General features: G+C 38.0%; 1 protein-coding gene across 1 annotated transcript in view; it reads left to right on the forward strand.

Annotated features, from left to right (window-relative positions):
* SMYD3 (SET and MYND domain containing 3) overlaps positions 1-20,389 on the forward strand; it is a 714,413-nt gene that overhangs the window by 169,867 nt on the left and 524,157 nt on the right. Inside the window, exon 2 of the mRNA XM_022579404.3 lies at positions 9,476-9,539. Coding sequence (XP_022435112.1) covers positions 9,476-9,539 — 64 coding nt within the window. The remainder of the gene's footprint in view (positions 1-9,475; positions 9,540-20,389) is intronic.

A 20,389-nucleotide genomic window follows, 5' to 3' on the forward strand; every position in this document is an offset into this window, starting at 1 on the left:
GTCGAGCACTCTGGTAGTTCTCCTCCCTTTCTATACCTGCTCTAAGCAAAATGTCTATTGCCAGAAATCACAGCTAAGGGTCTAGAGAAAAATAATGCGATTATCTGATTAAGGTAATTCATACTAAGTTGCAAATGACTTGTAGTCATAAGGTTTTTGGGGTGATGTCTGCATTTCATCACAATATATTATCAAACTCATAAGGGTGTTTGATAAGTAGAGTATGTGAGGGTAACGTTGGGGGTCCGTGGGAGAACCTTGTATCGGCCATAGTACCTGCTCGCTGTGGGAGGACAACACAGGCATGAAAACCCTTGCACGACCCCTGTTAACTCTCATTAAGAATTTACAATTAATTATAATGCATTGGCAGGTGAAACATTTAATTCTGTGTCTCCTAAGGACTCATCTTTTAAGGTTTCTTTATTTTGGGATTAGGTCAGCACAGTGTTTCTTTATAAACTTAAAGTGCCATTTTATTCTCCAAAGTTGAGAATGAGTTATTTGAGATTTCATTAATGCTTACTTCCAGGAGGACTTGAGGAAATTTATAGTTAAAGGTTAAACGAAGTAATATACTTAATTATAAAATAGAAGAGCAAAGTTTTAAGCAGCCAGGAGAAAATGGCTTCCAGGCCTCTGAAATGAACAGATAAATATAGTTAGATAGTGATTTTGACTTTTGGATTTCTCACTGTTCAAGTTAAAATGGAAACATGCTGCTGATAACCTCATTTTCTAATTAGAGGTAGCATGATAGATAATTCATTCATGGTGATAAAGTATACCCTGCATTTGAAACCAAGGTGAGCAGCTTTTGCCATTTTGAAGGCTTAGGTTTTAGTATATTAATGAAAATGTTGACCAGATTTTCTTGTACCTTCTTTGATATTTTACCCATGGTACTTTTATTTTTATGTGTATGCTGTGTGATATTTATAATAGCAATACTTAACATATTTAAAGGGTATCTGATTTCAGTCTTTAGGCAAAGTCAGGTTTTTTCCTTCTTCCTCACTTAAAAAAAATTTCAAGAAGACTTAGGGAAAACGAATATATCTCTCAGACTTATCAGAGTTGTATTACTCGACTAGGCTAGAGAGGTTTCCTATTTAGAAACAAAGATGTTGTCACTAGAAAACAATCCCTCTTCAGCAATTCGTTTTGGTCACAGCTTTCTTCAGTCTACTTATGTGTGCTTTGCCTAAGAAACACCTTTAAGTCACCAGTTTTCAATTCTTAGCTGTTAGAGTGACCCACAGCACACAATATCCAATTTTGTAGAGAAATATCATATAATGAGGAGAGTTTAAATCTGTACTCTTGTAAAAATGTTAATTTTCTCAACTTGTAATAGACATTATTTTACATAAAGCAAGCAGAATATTAGGAGTTGTAATTACCTTTTAATATTACTGAAGATGTAACAGCCTTCTCTGATTTTAATTTCCACAGGTGAAACTTTCATAAAACGTTTTTAGCTTCTTGAATCAGACCACTTTGAAGTTAATCATTCTGATCAAATTAAAAATAGTAGTAATACAAACTTTAGTGAACGTGATTGAGCAGTGAAACACTTAACGATGCTAGTCAAATTTTGAAATTAGAGCCAAGTATTATGGGAACATGTGGATTTCAAAAAAAAAGTGGTGAATTTTCTGTGTGCTTGCAAGGAGATGACCAGATTTGTGGCACATGTGGATTTTGCTTTTTTAGCAACCATGGAAGAGGTGTGGGATTTTCAGATATGGCACAGAAATAGGCAACATTATCTTGAGCACTTTGAAAATATACTTAGCATCCTCAGTTTTAACTCTATGCTTAGATGCTCTATTAGCAGCCACTTTATGTAGATTACCTCATATAGTCTACCCAACAGTTTTATGAGTAGTCACTTATTCTCACTTTACAGAGGAGGAAATTGAGGCTAAGAGAGGTTACAAGGTTACACTGCTAGTAGGGAGTGGACTTGGTGTCTCAGGCCTTTCAGGCTGCTGTAATAAAATGTCACAGACTGTGTAGCTTATAAACAACCTAAGTTTATTTCTCACACTTCTGGAAGCTGGATAGCCCAGTATCGAGCAGCTAGCCTGGTCACATTCTGATAAGGGCCCTCTTCCTAATTCATAGCTGGCACCTTCTCACTTTGTCCTCTTGTGGTAGAAGGGGTAAGGGATCTCTGTGGGGTCTCTTTTATAAAAACACTAATCCTATTAATGAAGGTTCAACCGTCAAGACCTGAGCACCCCCCAAAGGTCCCACCTCCTAATATCTTTGGGGGTTAGGATTTCAACTCATGAATTTAGGGCAGGGGGACACAAACATTCAGACTATAGCACTTGGACTACAGATTTTGAACTCTAAACTGGTAAAATATTTTCCCTCCTAGGTATGGTGCCTTCCTTTTCCCTTATAACACCCTCTCCAATTCACTCTTTCCCTGTCAGAAAGTGACTTTTCCTTCTTCTGAACTAGGGCCCTGTAGACTGTGCCGCTTTTCAAAACACGGTTTTGTATTGTAGCTCATTCTGCAAGTGGTATGTGTTGACCTGTCCTCCTTTACCATGAGCTCCTAGAAACAGTGACTGTAATACCCTCCTCACACCCACCCACCCAGGACCTTACACCTTACACGGTGACCAGTCACTGAACACTTGTTGATTTAACTACTGGAGTTTGTGTTCATCAGGTAGCATAGTCTCCGCCAGTACAGAAGCTTTAAGAGACCAAGGACAGTGAAAAAGGGAAGTCCCCGAGTAAGAGGGCCTGCCTCTCTTGACTAACTTGGCTCAAATACTTTGCTGTGCTTTTCTCTAAGTGCTAATGCGGGTTTAAATTACTTGTGCTTCTCCCATGAAGTTATGGTGCCTGTGAATCACAGATTCATTTTCCCTGAAATATTGCATTTTCTTGTTTTGTACTTTAAATATTAGAAATAGGAAATAAAGTGATAGGGAATATAGAAAAAGGAGTCCAAACCAATTCTTTCTATATTCCTGTGTTATGAATCTATTATATATTATTTTGATCACATCTGCTGCTTTGTATTAAAAACCATTTGATAGTTAGGTGGATGGTGGATATGAATCTCTTTAATTTTTAAAAAGGCCTTTGGGCCCAAACCCACACAGTTACCATCTCCAAACAAAAATGGAGGATCCCTTTAATATATTATTATGAATATTTATGCCTAAAGGAGTTCTTTAGCATTTTCCGGTGTATTTTATTTGGCCAGAGTACGTGTTGCACTACCCTTGAATAGAATAACATGATTCTATTTGGGATAATCTCTTTTTCATAATGTAGAACTTCTTTTGCTTCAGAAATTTCCAGGGGGAAATATAGCCAAGTACTTGGTTACATGACATTAACATTTCTAATGAATCAGGATTCTGAGGTTTTAAAGATATTAACAAACCTAAAAATTCTGTAAATAAATATTTCTGTGGTATTTTTGTTTAAAAAATTGTATTTAGACTTCTTTCACTTAGGTATTTTGGCTTTCTCCATTTAAGAACAAATGGAGAGTTTTTATTCTTTATTTTTAAGAGCTTGCTCATACTCCATAGAGCATCTTGGGTCTTAATTATGTGAAAAAATACTTTCATAGGAATTCTACTCAGGGAATTTTCTTAAAACTTGTATAAGGCCTGGGGTACTAAATCAGACATCCCATAAGTCAACACTTTTTCCTTAGCACCTATAAGTGGTACAGGCTTTACTCAATGCGCTCTCGTCTTTTTCTCAGCTCAGATTTCTTCCCAAAGAAATCAGCCACAAAATAAATTTCCTCATTGATCAGCCACAAAGTAAAATCTGGTCCTTGAGATATTCACGGTGCAAAAGATCACTGGGCAGGGATCTTCACCTTGAATGAGGAGGCTGCAAAGGCACACCCTGGGCTCTGGGGTTGCTTCTGATTGTGCTGGCCTGTGCTCCATCCAGATGAGTGTGCTTCAGCGAGCGGGAGGGTCGCCCTGTGGTGTCTGAGCCTTTGCCTGCATCTGACTGGTCAACAGTGAGCCGGTTTCCTTCCATTGTGAGGATGGCTGTTGAAGGAGAGATTCAACCGCTAGACACACTGGGAGACTTCTAGGAGATCGAGGCATGTTACTAGGAAGGAACCCTGTATGATAAGTATATTATCTATGAATGTGTTGTAGATGCATTTTTTTCCTCTGTAGGAAGTTTTAAATGGATTCTGTACGTGCCAGGGCTGGGGGAAATTTGGGATAGAATTTGTTCATTTTCTATAGCCTTTCCAGGAAAACTTCTTTCTCTCTACCTGGCAACTGGCCATATTACTTTAGGGCAGAGTTTCTAAACAGTAGGATACTTTTGCCCTCTGATAACCAAGAAGGACAGAGAGATGTTCCCTTAAATAGTACTCCAGTTGTTGGGATCTGAGGGAGCCAATTAATCCCCTTTCCTCTTTGATTTCTTAGAGACAGTGGTTTCCCCTATATCCATATACGATTGACCCTTGAATAACACGGGTTTGAACTGCATGGGTCCACTATGTTTTAGTTTTCACTATGTTTTAGTGAAAAAAAAACGCAGTTTTTTCCACTAAATACACACTACAGTACAACACCATCTGAGTTTGGTTGAATCCGTGGATGCAGACCCTCAGATATGTAGGGCCAAACTGTAAAGTTATACATAGATTTTCAGCTGCATGGAGGGTTGGCGCCCCTAAGCCCCATGTTGTTCAAGGGTCAACTGTATGACTTTTTAATTTGTATAGCAGCAGAACAATTAATTTAGCTTTATTTTAATTTCCTTTCCACACTTCAGTTGCCTAGGCTATTGGAGAAACTAATTACGACCCAACTTTTACTTGGAAGAGAGGACTTAACTTATGCTCCGTTAATCACTGTATCTGGAGCACTGAGCAAGCTGAGAATTTTCTCTGATTTGACATTGTGTTCAGTAACATCCGAGTTTATATGAACAAGTGATAAGGGAACCCTTTTTGCTTTTTTGGGATGGGGGCCTAAAACTTCCATTTATTTTAGTATACAATAATTTTAATATCTTCTGTAATTTAGAGGTAGACTGCTACTATTTGTCTCTTAAGTGGAGGGGAAAAAAGAGGTTCTGTTACTGATACATTCCTAACCTGTTTCTTTAGATTCCTTTTTATTCAGAAGTTCCAGTTCTGAAGGGACTCTTGAAATAATCGCTTTGCAAACAGGATGTTTGTGGAGTCTGTGAGAATTGTATATTGCTCACTTCTCTACTCCTGTGAGATTATCATGTTTGGCCTAATAATAGGCACATATTTTGTTATCTTCAAATTTTATTTATTTTTTTTGTTACACAGAGCCAAATAATTTTGGAATTAGAAGGGAACATTTAATTCATGCTCCTCTGCAGTGCTGGAATTTCCTGTACATATGTCTGTAAATGTACCTATCAGATTCTTCTTGAACATGTCAAATGACCTGGAACTCCACCTCCTCAGGGCATTTCTTTTGATTTTTGAACAGTTGCTGTTGCCACAACGATCTTCTTTACCTTTAGACAGAATCTGTCCCTCTCTCCCTTCCATTCAGTATTTCTTGTTTTAGCCTCTGGAGCTACCACCTAGAATAAGTGATCCTTTTTATTTAGGGCTTCTAATTAATTCTGTTTTTTATTTGACATGTACATTTCTGATTTTTTAAAGAAAAATGTGGGTTTGTCTTTCAGTTGGAAATGATGTGTTGATTTTCTTTTTTTAAGAGAGAAAGAATGTTTTCATGAACTGTCTGGGTGGCTATGTTTCTAATACTTATTTTCCTCTCCCACTGCTACCCAAATTTTTTCTCGGCAGGGAGACCTTACCAGGAGGCTATTACTCTGAACCTTACTCAACAGGGAAAAGCAGTAACTCTTCAAAGCCTCAGTGGTTCCTCTAATCAGACACACTACTTTTATCTTGGATTCAGTTGACCTTTTTTTTTGAAACTTGAGAACTTAAATTTATTTGTTTGGTTATTTGATATGTAAAAGTAACCCCAAACATTTAAATAACTCATGTTAAGGAATTTTTTTTCACACATCAAATGGCAGCTGAATTATCCCAGTACTTTGAATCATCTTGCTATTTATTTTGCTGAAATTCTGTGTTAAAATTCATTAAAGCCTGTGGTTGAGAGCTATGGGAGGGAGAAGACGAAGTTTTAATATTTGCTACCAGGTTCATCACTGATTTTCCTGGGTATTTTGATTCTGCTTATTATTTTTATTTGTTTATTTATTTTTTTCTTTTTCCTTCCTTTTTGCGGTACACGGGCCTCTCACTGCTGTGGCCTCTCCCGTTGCGGAGCACAGGCTCCGGACGCACAGGCTTAGTGGCCATGGCTCACGGACCCAGCCGCTCCGCGGCATGTGGGATCCTCCCGGACCAGGGCACGAACCCGTGTCCCCTGCATTGGCAGGCGGACTCTCAACCACCGTGCCACCAGGGAAGCCCTGCTTATTATTTTTAAAAATGGAGATGAAACACTTTGTACAGTTGGGAATCTTTATTTGCAAGCAACAGAAATAGCCTCTGAATAACTTAGACAAGAAAAAAGGAAATGAGGGGAAATCTGAGGAGCCAGGTCTAAGGAAAGCAGGATTCAGGGGAGCCCCAGGGACCTCATCCTCAGGAGTGTTCCTGCAGAAAGCATACTTTCCCAGTCTTGGCTGCAGTTCTCAGTTTGGCTTGATAGGCTTTCTGCCAGGGATCTTTTGGCAGTTTGGGGCTTCTTCTGTTTTCAGGCCTATTGGAAGTTGCCTTCTTTGTTTTCTCCCACAAATATACTGATTTAATTCAAGTCTTGAAGCTAGTAGTGTGTGTGTGTGTATGTGTGTGTGTTTTCTTTTTCCTGCTAATATTTTTGGGTTTGTTGTAGATATTTTCCAGGGTGGGGAGTGATGGTTAGGTTTTCCTATTTCCTACTTGCTCTGTCATTTTTTTATGGGGAAAGTTAAGGAGATTAAAAAATTATGCCACTGCGGTCAACATAAACATTTAAAGCTATAAATGTTCCTTTAAGTATTACTTTAGTTGTATCTCACGTTTCGATTTTTTTTATTATTTAATCTAATACATTTTCTAATTTTCATGACAACTCTTTGATCCTTGAATTATATAAGCTTTTAAGTTTCTATAAATATGAGATTTTACTGGGTTTATTTTTTTTTTTTTTACTGATTTCTAATCTAATTCTTTTATGGTTGGAGAAAATTATCTGTATAATATTGATTCTTTGGGATTTTTAGATTTGTTCTGTGGCCTAATGTGTGGGCAGATTTTGTAAATGGCCAGTGGGTGCTTGAAAAGAGTATGTGAATACACATTAATATAAAAGGTGCAAGGGTCTGTGTTTTGCATGAGATCAAGTAAATTATAGAGCTCCTTATTCTTTATGTGCTTGATCTATGAATTCCTGAAAAAGACTTGATAACTAATACTTGTATGGTACTTAGTATATTCCAGGCATTATTTTTAAGGCCTTACTTGTATTAATTTATTGTGTATTGATCATTTTTTTTAGATGTTACTTTTACTTTATGTATTTTTAGACTGCAAACATTTGTTACTAGGTACTTAATACCTAGTGATTGGAGTCTTTTATCTTTGTGTATTGACCTTATTCATCTCTAGTAATATTTTTAACCTTAATGTCTCCTTTTCTGATATTGATATAGTTACACAGGCTTTTTTCTATTAGTGTTTAATTAATTTTAATATTAATGTTAATATTGCCTAGCATATCCTTCTCATTCCACCTTTGTATGTCCTTTTATTTGGAGTGTGTCTCATAAATAGTCTATGACGGGACTTCCCTGGTGGTACAGTGGTTAGGAATCCACCTGCCAATGTAGGGGACACTGGTTCGTTCCCTGGTCCAGGAGGATCCCACATGCCACGGAGCAACTAAGCCCGTGTGCCACAACTACTGAGCCTGCGCTCTAGAGTCTCCAAGACACACCTGCTGAGCCCGCATGCCACAACTACTGAAGCCCAAGCACCTAGAGCCCGTGCTCCACAGCAAGAGAAGCCACCACAATGAGAAGCCCGCGTACCGCAATGAAGAGTAGCCCCCGCTCGCCACAACTAGAGAAAGCCCGCATGCAGCAACGAAGACCCAGCACAGCCAAAAATTAAAAAAAAAATTTTAATTAAAAAATTAATTAAAGAAAAATAGTCTATGGGTGGATTTTGTTTTTATCCAGTTTTGTCTAAGAGTGGTAGTATAATATGATGGTTAAAAGCAAGAACTTTAGGGCCAGGTTGCTTGGGTTTGGGTTGTTGTCTGGGATGTTGATATCTGACACCTGTAATTCTACACTTGGGGATAGGAGATGTTTGGACTTTGCTTTATTTAGACTTTTAACCTCCCCCCATGTTATATGCTCCATATCTCACTGCTGCTCTCCTATGGGTGAGGTACCTGGTATATTCAAGTTCTGATTCTCTGCAGGGTTCAGTTGTTACCGTTTCAATGTCACCTGCCACTTGAACTTTATGGTGTGTTTCCTTAGTCATCTGCTTCTTACCTCTTGAAAATGTATTGAAGTATCTCTAAAATGGACATAATAAAACTGCTTAGTTATAGGACTATCTGAAGTTAAGTGTGAGTCAATAGATGTAAAGAACTTTGAACAGTACCTGGCACATCAGAAGTGCTTAGAAAGATTTGTTCCTGTTTTGTCACTGTTGTTAATACTATAGTTTGACTTTTAATGCTCTTGGCTGCCTTGAAAGTATCTACAGTCCTGTCTGATGTTTGTTACTGTGAATTTCATTATCAGATTTATTGTTTTTATTTTATAATCCAAGTTTTTCTTTGTTTTGGCTTTTTTCTTCCTCAGGCGATTTGGGGAGGACATAACTTTGGTGCATCTCAATTTAGCAAGTTGAAAGTAGTAATTGAATTTAATGGAAATTGAAAACCATTTCCCAGAAGGAGTATATTATAATTAAACTACATGATAAATTTAAACTTGTAAAATTTTTCTATTTGAATGGTGTAGGGTACTTTCAGTTAGTTGATAGGCTAGATTCTTAATTTCATAAGGAGACATTAAAAACTCTATGAAAAAAAGAACTCTGTGAAGTGAAATTTTTTGCCTAAGTGGGAATCTCTGTGTTTTCATTAAATTTATGTTAAAAAGAACATTAGTGGTGGTGACTGTTACACAACAATGTGAATGTACTTAAGGCCACTGAAGCTATACACTTAAAAATAGTTAAAGTGGTAAATTTTTTGTTATATATATCTTACCACAATTTAAAGAAAAAGAACACTAGTTATTAGGTATATGTCTCACATTGAAGGTGAAAGAAGATGTTCATCACTGTGAAAATCTAAATCTCATGGACCATACAGATAGAGTGAGCAGAACATATTGGTGTCAATACCTTGACTTATGTTTTCTTTCTTCAGCCATATATGATTCTCTTTCATTTCCTAATGTGAACTTTATTTTTTAACAGGAAGGAAAAGCTGATGCGATGCTCTCAATGCCGAGTTGCCAAATACTGTAGTGCTAAGTGTCAGGTAAGAAGGTTCTGCTGTATGTAAGCTCTCTACTCTTAAATTTGTTCTCCGGGCTTCCCTGGTGGCGCAGTGGTTGAGAGTCTGCCTGCCGATGCAGGGGACACGGGTTCGTGCCCCGGTCCGGGAAGATCCCACATGCCGCGGAGCGGCTGGGCCCGTGAGCCATGGCCGCTGAGCCTGCGCGTCCGGAGCCTGTGCTCCGCAACGGGAGAGGCCACAACAGTGAGAGGCCCGCGTATTGCAAAAAAAGAAAATAAATAAAATTTGTTCTCCATTATGCCTGTTGAACTATTTCTGTTTCTTCATAATCCTTTATTTATTTTAACTTGTTTTTTCCCTTCAACTTAAAAATCATATATGTATATGGTAATAATTATATATACATAATATATACATAAACTCTATCCATATAGTGTGTGTGTGTGTATATATATATATACACACACACACACACACATATATATATATATATATATATATATATATATATCACTGAAGAAAAGTTAAATGTTTACTCCTCTCCATCTTCTTGTCCTCTTGACTTCAGTCCCCTTTCCCAGAGCTAACCACTGTTAAGGTTCTTATGTATCTTCGCAGCATTTTTTTGGTGCAAACACATTCATGTATCTTTATCTTTTGTTTTTAAAAACAGATACAGGTTATTCTGGCACAAATTCTTTTACACCTTGATTTTCTTTTTCATTTAATAATCTATCTAGAAGAACTTTTTGTATCCTTGTGTTCATTCTATCATATGAATGCACCACAATCATAATTTCCCCACTAATGAATGCATAATTTTTTCCCAATATTTGGTATTGCCAGTACTGCACCAGGCATCCTTTCGTGCACATTTTTGCACACTTGTGCAAATTGATTGTAGGATAAATTCTTCCCCGTTGTACTGATTAGTAAAAGGATATATGCATTTTGAATTTTTAAAGAGAATGCTCAGTTGCCTTCCAAGAGTTTGAGTTAATTAACAACAACTGACAGTCTATGAGAGTACTGCTGTTAACATCTTTGAAATTCTTTAAAGGATGTATAATTAACATTCAACATGACCTTTCCTTCTAACCTTATGGTTAATCATTTAATAAGAAATTTAATTATGCTCTAATGAATTAGGTCATAATAAAAAGTCTAATTGGAGGGTATGTGTCTGTGTCACTTGCCACTCATGCTTCAGGGAACTTCAAGTTAAGAAGACTACATATAGAACCAAATGAATTATATTATTTGATACAGATTTTCTAGTTGAGCTTCCTTTCTGTTCTCAATGAACTAAACATTTACTTTTATTTTCCCTTGTTTTTATGACTGTTTTTCCCCAGGGCTACTTCCTCCTTTTGTAGTACACTCAAGAAAAAAACCCAACAAAACCCATTATCTGATTAGAATGAGTAGAGGGAGTCTGGTGGGTAGGTATGTCATTTTGATTCATTATAGTGCATGTGTTTTTACCACATATATTAGCTGTTTACTGTAGCATCAATAATAATGTCATCGTCAGATATACTGTAGAAGGTAATGGGAAAATAGCTAGTAAGATGAAAGATATCATATATAACACAGCTAGTGGACATGCTTGTCTGTGTGCGGGGGATAGGGTGTGTGTGTAGAGGAGATGGGATGGGAGTCAAAGAATGGCCAGAACATATGCATTTAAACTGCTCTGTTAAGCTCACCCTTAAGGTACAGCATTAAACATTGTAATTATTGTGGATACCTACAAAGCAGCACAAAATTAAACTGACAGACTGAACTATGAACAGTAATGAACAAAAGCACTTGGAATGGAAATTGATATAGAGGATGCGAATTCATAGCATAAAATCCAAAATACGTTTACCCTAGGGGGACATAACTTTTGTCAGTAGCTTAGCGTTTGATGTATGGGGCCATAGCATCAATGAGCTCTCCACAAGAAGCTGAGGTGTTATAGGGTATAATGTCCCCTGTGCTCATAAGGAAGGTATCAGTGGCATCACTTTTCACACTTCATTTTTAAACATAAGTGATACAAGGATACATTTGCATTATAGAAATTAGCACAGTATAGACTAATGCAGGGTGAAAAGTAAAAGTCTTCCTCCAGCATTCTTCCCCCATTCCCACTTCTCTTTTCCAGAGGTAGTCTCTCTGTGTTTGTTTTGTGAGTGGAGGACACACACCAAACTGTTAGTCTCTGCGTCATACGTAGTATACACATACATGTGTGTATTTACTGCTGTGTACAGAACTGTTTGTGTTCCTCTGTATATACCTTGTTATGAGGTGTCATTTAATGTAATAGAGGGGTTGTATATTGGATCCAGTCTTATTTCTATGTTGGCATAATCAGCATATCACAGATGATTATGAGATCAAAGAGGAGGAACAGGCTAAGTTTTCTTATGAAAAAACATTCTCAAAATTTGTAATATAGATAGCAAGTAAACCAATTTTAAGCAAATTCACCAATTACTATTTCATCTCTGCTGGATTTACTTTGATTCATAATATGTACATTTCTAATTGAATTAATTACGGAGCAAAACAAGCAGCTGGGTACCACATCAAATTGCAGTTTACATACTTTTAAAAAGTACTATATTAGCAGAAAGAGGCTCTATTTTATGTTGATAATTATAGGCCTCTTTAAAAATGTGAATCATATTTTTGAGTGTGCATTTTATGTTTAGTTGTAGAATGATTTGATTCATTTCTGTTGAATTCCACATTAGTAAGCACTTAACAGCGTGATTTAATAAGTTGGTTTCTGTAGTATCATACCCAAAGTGATGATAATGAAGAAAGCCAAGCCCTTGGTTTTTATAAATAGCTCTGTGCCAGGCTTCAGGCTGATAGAGTATGTACTGGGTGCTTTGTAGAGAAGTTGGCTTTGTATCTAACTGTAAACAAAAAGGGAATATTGTATAAAGGTTAAAATTATTTGATCATATTTAACTTTTTGACTTCTGCAGATGTCTGCAGGCCTGAGCTTTTCTTTTCTTGCTTTACATTTGCCTGCAGAGTGATCCCATCTACTCCCATGGCTTCAGTTGACATCTGTATATTAATTACCCTCAGTTCTCCATCTCCAGCCTCCTCCTTTCTCCTGAGCACCAGACCCATATCTTACGGGGCACCTCTATTTGGGTGTTGCACCGGTATCTGAAATGCCATATATTTATACCTGAGCACATTATCTTACCCCAGACCTTCTTTCCTTCGCATTTTTCAACCTCAGTGAATAATCTCACCAGCCACTCAGCAGTCCTAGTTGCCAGGGTGTCATCAGCTCTGATTTACGTTCTTTCCTGGCTCCACATCCCCTTAATCACCACGTCCTGCTGATTCTACCACCTGAAGATCTGAATTGGTTCACTTCTCTCTAGCTTCTCTACCACTACCCTTGTGCATGTTACCACGATCTCTTTCCTAGGTTAGCTGCAGTCTTTAAACTCTTACAAACTTCTATTCTCTTTTCTACACAGGAACCAGAGTGATTATTTTATTCTAGAATGTAAGCATGATCTGTCACTCACCAGCTTGAAACCCTGGCCCTCTCTTTCCTCAGGGTGAAATTCAAACTGGCATATTTTGCCACGTTTTTACTTCTGGGCCTTTGGCTATGTAAGTCCCTGGGTCTGGAGCAGACCTCTCCCCCCAGCTACTGAACTCCTATTTATCCTTTAGAGCTCAGATTAAATGTCACTCCCTTTTTCCTAACCCCCTGAGACTAGTTTGTATCCCTCCTTTATCATACAGAAATGTAATTGGGTTAATTGCCTGTTTCTGTAGTTAGATGTCAGGCTCCTTGAAGGTATGCTCTGTGCATGGGTCACTGCTGCAGATGTAGCATAATTTGTTGAGTGAATGAATGAATGAATACATTCATCAGTGATAATTGTTGAATTCGATTTTTAAAATTACATCATTTGTAAATAACCTGTCCGTAGTAATATTTCTTTTTTAGATGGAAATATAAGTGGGATATAACATTGTATTAGTTTTAGATATACAACATAATGATTTGATAGGTATATATATGGCAAAATGATCACGACAGTAAGTTTAGTTAACATCCATTGCCACACGTAATTATAATATTTTTTCTTGTGATGAGAACATTTAAGATCTACTCTCTTAGCAACTTTCAAATATACAATACTGTATTGTTAACTATAGTCACCAACCTGTACGTTACATCCCCAGGAATTTTTTGTTTGCTTGTTTTTTGTTTTGACCACGCTGCGTGGCATGTAGGATCTTAGTTCCCCAACCAGGAATTGAACCTGCGCCCCCTGCATTGGAAGCACAGAGTCTTAACCCCTGCACTGCCAGGGAAGCCCTCCCCAAGAATTATTTAATTTTTATAAACCATTTGATCATCTTCACCCACTTCTCCCCTCCCCCACTTACCCCCATCTCCTGCCTCTGGCAAAAACCTGTCTGTTCTCTGTATCTATAATTTTTAAAAATTTTATTTTTATTTATTTTATTAATTTATTTGGTTGCGCCAGGTCTTAGTTGTGGCAGGCAGACTCCTTAGTTGCGGCTCACGGGCTACTTGGTTGTGGCATGTGAACTCTTAGTTGCAGCATGCATGTGGGATCTAGTTCCCTGACCAGGGATCGAACCCAGGCCCCCTGCATTGGGAGCGCAGATTCTTAACTACTGCACCACCAGGAAAGTCCCAATATAATTGTTTTTATTTTTAGATTCCACATATAAGTGAGACATAATAATATGTCTTTTTTTTTCTTTTATTTAACAAATGTTTATTTAGAGCCATCAAGCTGGGTCTGCTGCATTTCTAGATTGTGACACTTTCTTAATCCTCTTCTCTAACTCAAAAATTATGGAGCCAGTGACTATTATTGGCACTCAGGAATGCATGCATGGGAAAAAAAACCAGACAAATATCTCCTTGCCTGTGTATAATATAAATTCAAATAGGGAGAGATAATTAAAAACATTTTTTTATTGTGGTAGTCACAGGATATAAAACATACTATTGTAACCATATTTAACTGTACAGTTCAGTGGCACTAAGTACATTCATGTTGTTGTGCAACTCTCACCATCATCCATCTCCCGAATTTTTCACCTTCCTAAACTGAAACGCTGTCCCCTTTAACACTAACTCCGCATTCCCCCTTCCCCTCCACCCCACCCCCACCCCCGGCCCCTGGCATCTACCGATGTGCTTTCTGACTCTATGAATTTGACTGTTCTAGGTACCTCGTACAAGTGGAATCAAACAGTATTTGTCTGCACCTAATGTATATTAGAATGCATTTTTAAGGTTTTAATATGTCTTAATTCATCAGTATAGGCATTGTCTATTAACTTCCTGCTCTGATAGACGACAGAATTTAGCTCACCTACGTCAGCATCTGCTTCCTCTGTCTTTTTATGTAGCTATATCAGGATGCTCCATGCATCCAAAGTCTATCCAATAGATATTTATTGAGTATCTGCTAACTAGTCACTGTTCTAAGTTGGGATTGTGGTGGTGGGCAGTTAGCAATGAACAAATAAACAAGGTCCTGGCTTTTGTAAAGTTTACAGGAGTGAGGAGACAGACAGTAACAAATGCCATGATTATATGAGTGATTTGGATGAGCGTGAGCTTGCCATTGCACAGATGGTTACAGAAGGGCTTCCTGTATAGGTGACATTTGGCTGGAGTCTAAAAGTACCCAGGCACGGAAAGATCTCAGAACTGTTTTTTCTTTTTTTTTTTTAATGTAAAAGGAACAGCAAATGTAAAGGCACTGAAGTGGAAAAAAGCTTGTCATGTTAGAGGAATGAAGAGGAGTTTGAGGTAAACAGATTCACAAATTCATATGAAAAAAATGAAAAAAATCTTTTTCCAGAGTGTGTATCCTTATTATTTTACCAAATATCACCACAAACAAAAATGACTGAATGACTTACAATTAAATAATGCTAAAATAACTTTCTTGCCCTGCTTTTTACAGAGTATTGTGAAATTATGTGTTCTGCATGTTTTTGAGTTATAGTTGCTTCTGGTTAGCTGGAAAATAGAGAAATTTAGTGGTCAAAACTGAGACTTTGTCAAAAACATTTTTTCTAGTTCATTACACACCTGGTTCTCAGAATTAAAAAAAACTACTTATTAATAAATTTAAATTATACTTCTTTGGGGAAAAAAAGGAGTTGGATAATGGTGGATACATGTCATTTGTTCAAACCCATAGAATGTTTGACACCAAGAGTGAACCCTAATATACACTATGGACTTGGGTGATAATGATGTGTCCGCCTAAGTCCATCAGTTGTAACATATGTGCCACTGTGATGGGGATGTTGATAACAGAGGAGGCTGTACATGTGTGGGGGGCAGAGGGTATATGGGAACTTTATGTACTTTCCTCTCAATGCTGTGAACTTAAAACTGCTCTAAAAGTTAATGTCTTAAAAAAATAAATCATAGGGAAAAAAAGCAGTTGGAGGTGAGGTCAATGAGTTAAGACTTGAAGGACTTGATAATGGATTCATCCATCCATTAATTTACTCAGCAAATATTAGTGCTGATGCCAGGACTTTTCTTGGCTCTGGCACAATATTATTGAACAAGACACAGAAAACTCTTGCCTTTATGGAGCTTTCATTTTCCTTGTGAGACAGATATATAATATTGTCTTATTTTTATGCCTAAAATAAAGGGAGCAAGAGAAAATGATAGGGATTGGGAGGCTAATTTTACATATGTATGTGTGTGTGAATACATATACACACATATGTACATATACATATCTATATTTAACTTCTTTCTATATATCTAATATATAGATATTGAGAAAGAGATATATCTATGTGTCTATATCCATATCCGTATCTATATCTATAGTGAGATAACTATTTCTATATCTGTCTGTCTACCTAAGACCTCTCAGGAGGTGGCATTTGAGTGGAGATCTGAAAGAAGTAAGACATGTGTGAAGATTGGAGAAGGGAGTTTCAGGTTTGATGTACATCACATGTAAAAGCAGGAATGAATATGGTGTGTTCACTGAAGGACAAGAAGGCCAGTATGGTGGACCAGAGTAAGCAACAAAGAGAGTTGTAGGAGATAGATTACAGAGATAGGAGGGGCCAGGTTATGAGGCCATTGTGTACTATGGCTAAAAATAAACATTTTGTTCCATGTGTGATGGGCTGCTACTGTAGGGTTCTGGGAAGGGGAGGGGGGATCAGTATTATGGTCTGAGATTTTAAAGGAATTTTCCTGACTGCTGTGGGGATAGGTTATAGGAGGGCAAGGATAGAGGCTGAGAAACCAGTTAGGAGGTTGTTACACTAGTCTGGTTGCCATATAATGGTGGCTAGGACTAGAGTAGCAACAGCAAAAAGAATTGGTTAGATTTGGGGTATCTTTTGAAGGAAGAACTGACTGAATTTGCTCATGGTTGCATTCATTCGTTCAAGTTGAGAACTCAACATATGCAGGCACCGATCTAGTCAAGAGCTCTGATGGCTTGGATTAGGGTGGTAGCAGTAGAGGTGGTAATAAATTATTGGATTTGAGATGTATTTTGCAGGTGTAACTGAAAGAGTTTGCTAATAGATTAGATGTAAGAGGTGAGACAAAAAGTCAGAGATAGAACTTTTTTTTAAATGGAGTTCTATTTAATATTTATTTATTTATTTACTTGGGCCACGCCGAGTCTTAGTTGCGGCATGCGGACTTAGTTGCGGCATGTGGACTCTTAGTCGCAGCATGCGAACTCTTTAGTTGCAGCATGCACGCAGGATCTAACTCCCTGACCAGGGATCGAACCTGGGCCCCCCGCATTGGGAGCGTGGAGTCTTACCCACGGGACTACCAGGGAAGTCTCAGAGATAGAACTTTTAAGTTTCTGCCCTCAGCAACTTTGGGTGAATGGTGGTGCTATTTAGTGACTTAAAGAAATCTTATTGAAGAGTAGGTTCTGAGAAGAGAATTCTAATTTACAAATTTTTAGTTTGTGCCTATTAAACGTATACATGGAGATGTTGAATAGGCAACTGGATATACTTGCTCAGAATGGGGGCTGGTACTGCATGAAAAAATGTAAGAAGAATGAATATGGGGATGGAGAGGGAAAGAGAAGAATCAAGAATGACTCCTTGGGCACTTTCCTGGCTGTCCAGTGGTTAAGACTCTGCGCTTCCAATGCAAGGGGCGTGGGTTTGATCCCTGGTTGGGGAACTAAGATCCCACAAGCTGCGCGGTATGGCCGAAAAAAGAAAAAAATAAAGAATGACTCCTTGGTTTGTGGCTTTAGCAATTGGGTAGATGATGATTCCATTTACTGACATGGGGAAGACAAGACCCCCATGTAATAGCGTAATAGACCCAGTTTTAGGTGGGAAAAATCTGCTTTGGCTGTGTTAGATTTGCAATAACTGTTATATGTCTGTTAGGTTCAATTTCCTTTTCTCATGTCTGTAACTTTAAACAATATGTGCAAGCCTCCATCTGTGTTTATCAACTGTAGATCGTATCTTTTGATTCCCTACCTTTAAGGTGAAGATATTAGTATTCCCACTCTTGCCTCTCTTATCACTCTGTTTTCCATAATTTGCCAGCTGTACCTTTACCTTTATATTGTCAAGGTTAGTGATATTTACATGCTGTTCTAGAACACAAAACTAAGTCCCGCGTAATGATTTTAAAAAGTCCCACGGATTGATAAGCTGACTGAAATTTATGTGGAAATGCAAAAGACTTAGAAAGTGAGTCCCTTATGTAGAAGAAGAGCAGAGTTGGAGGACTTAGACCACTTGTTTTAAACACTTACTCTAAAGCTACAGTAATGAAGACAGTGGTGTTAGGATAGACATATAGAGCAATGAATAGAATAGAGCGACGGTCCCCAACCTTTTTGGCACCAGGGACTGGTTTCGTGGAAGACAGTCTTTCCATGGTTGGGGTTGGGGGGTGGTGCAGGCGGTAATGCGAGCTATGGGGAGCAGCAGATGAAGCTTCGCTCTCTTGCCCCCCCCCCACCCCACTCACCTCCTGCTGTGCGTCTCGGTTCTTAACAGGCTGTGGACTGGTACTGGTCCGCGGCCCGGGGGCTGGGAACCCCTGGAATAGAGAGTCTAGAAATTGGCCCTGTTCTGTTTTCTTTTATGTGATAGTTAGCTATGGCCACAAGAGAGGACTCAGAGAGACTCAGGAAAAAGTTTATTATTCTCAGAGATCCTAGAAACAGGAGCGATGGATTGCCGCACGGCATCATGTGCGGGAAGCCTCAGGGTGGTCTGGAGGCAGAAAGGAGGAGAAAGGGGAAAACTGAGGCTAGAGCCTTTATTAAGGTTGCCGCAGGATTACTCAGCCATAAAAAGGAACGAAATTGGGTCATTTGTAGAGACGTGGATGGACCTTGAGGCTGTCATACAGAGTGAAGTAAGTCAGAAAGAGAAAAACCAACATCGTATATTAACGCATACATGTGGAATCTGAAAAAATTGGAATAGACGATCTTATTTACAAAACAGAAATAGAGACACAGACGTAGAGAACAAAGGGGGGGTGGGATGAATTGGGAGATTGGGATTGACATATATATATACTATTGATACTATGTATAAAATAGATAACTAATGAGAACCTACTGTATAGCACAGGGAACTCTACGCAATGCTCTGTGGTGACCTAAATGGGAAGGAAATCCAAAAAATAGGGGATATATGTATACCTATAGCTGATTCACTTTGCTGTACAGTAGAAACTAACACAACATTGTAAAGCAACTATACTCCAATAAAACTTAAAAAAAAAAAAGGTTTCCTCAGGAAAGGCAAGGCAGGGTAAGGTAAACAGTTTAGGATTGGCTAATTTGAATAATTCCAGAGGGCTTTGAGCTATAGGAGTGGCTTCTCCATTCCTGGTACCTGGCTCTATGAATTTTAAAGCAGATGGAGGGAGGTAGGGCTCTGGATTGGTTAGTTTGCATATCAAAGGCATGCTCCCTGCTGAGCCTTTTGCTGTCTCTAAGAATTGCCTAGCTCTGGGATGGGCAGTCTCTCTTTCCAGCCAGAAAGGTTTTTAAGATGTCAGAATATCATAATATACAGAAAATTTAAAAAATATAAATGCAACCCCACACATGTATAGCCAGTTGATTTTCTACAGAGGTGCCAAGGTAATTCAATGTTGAAAGGATAATGTTTTCAACAAATTGTGATAGATATGCACACAGAAAAGAAATGATATAAATACAGTTTTCCCCCACCAAAGTCTCATAATAGATTACAGACTTAAAAGCTAAAGCTCTAAAACTTTTAGAAGAAAACTTAGGAGAAAATCTTTGGACCGGGGGTAGGTCAAGTTTCTCAGGCTGGACACAGAAAGCACTCACTATACCAGACATATTGATAAAGTGAACTTTAGCAAAATTGAACCCTTCTGCTCTTTGAAGACATCACTAAGAAAATGAAAAGACAAACCACAGGCTGGGGAAAATATTTGTAATGCATATATATCCAACCAAAGAGTTGTATCCATAATTTTTAAACAGTGCTTACAATTCAGTAGTAAGATTATCCAGTAAAATGGACAAAAGATTTGAATAGACCCTTCAGTAAGATATACAGTAGAAGATGCTTAACATCATTAGTCATCAGAGAAATGAAAATGAAAACCACAATGAGATACCATTGCATACCCACTAGAAAGGCTAAAATGAGAAAGACTGACTATACCAAGTGCATACAAGGAAGAACAACTGGAACCTCATACTCTGCTGGTGGGAATGTGATATGTTACAACTGCTTTGGAAAAGTTTGGTAGTTTCTAAAAGTATTAAATGTGCACTTACCAACTAACCCATCAATTCTACTCCTAG

Source organism: Delphinapterus leucas, chromosome 1, assembly GCF_059928025.1.
Source record: "Delphinapterus leucas isolate spDelLeu-1000000601 "Yukka" chromosome 1, BTC_Dleu_Yukka2, whole genome shotgun sequence".
NCBI lineage: Eukaryota > Metazoa > Chordata > Mammalia > Artiodactyla > Monodontidae > Delphinapterus > Delphinapterus leucas.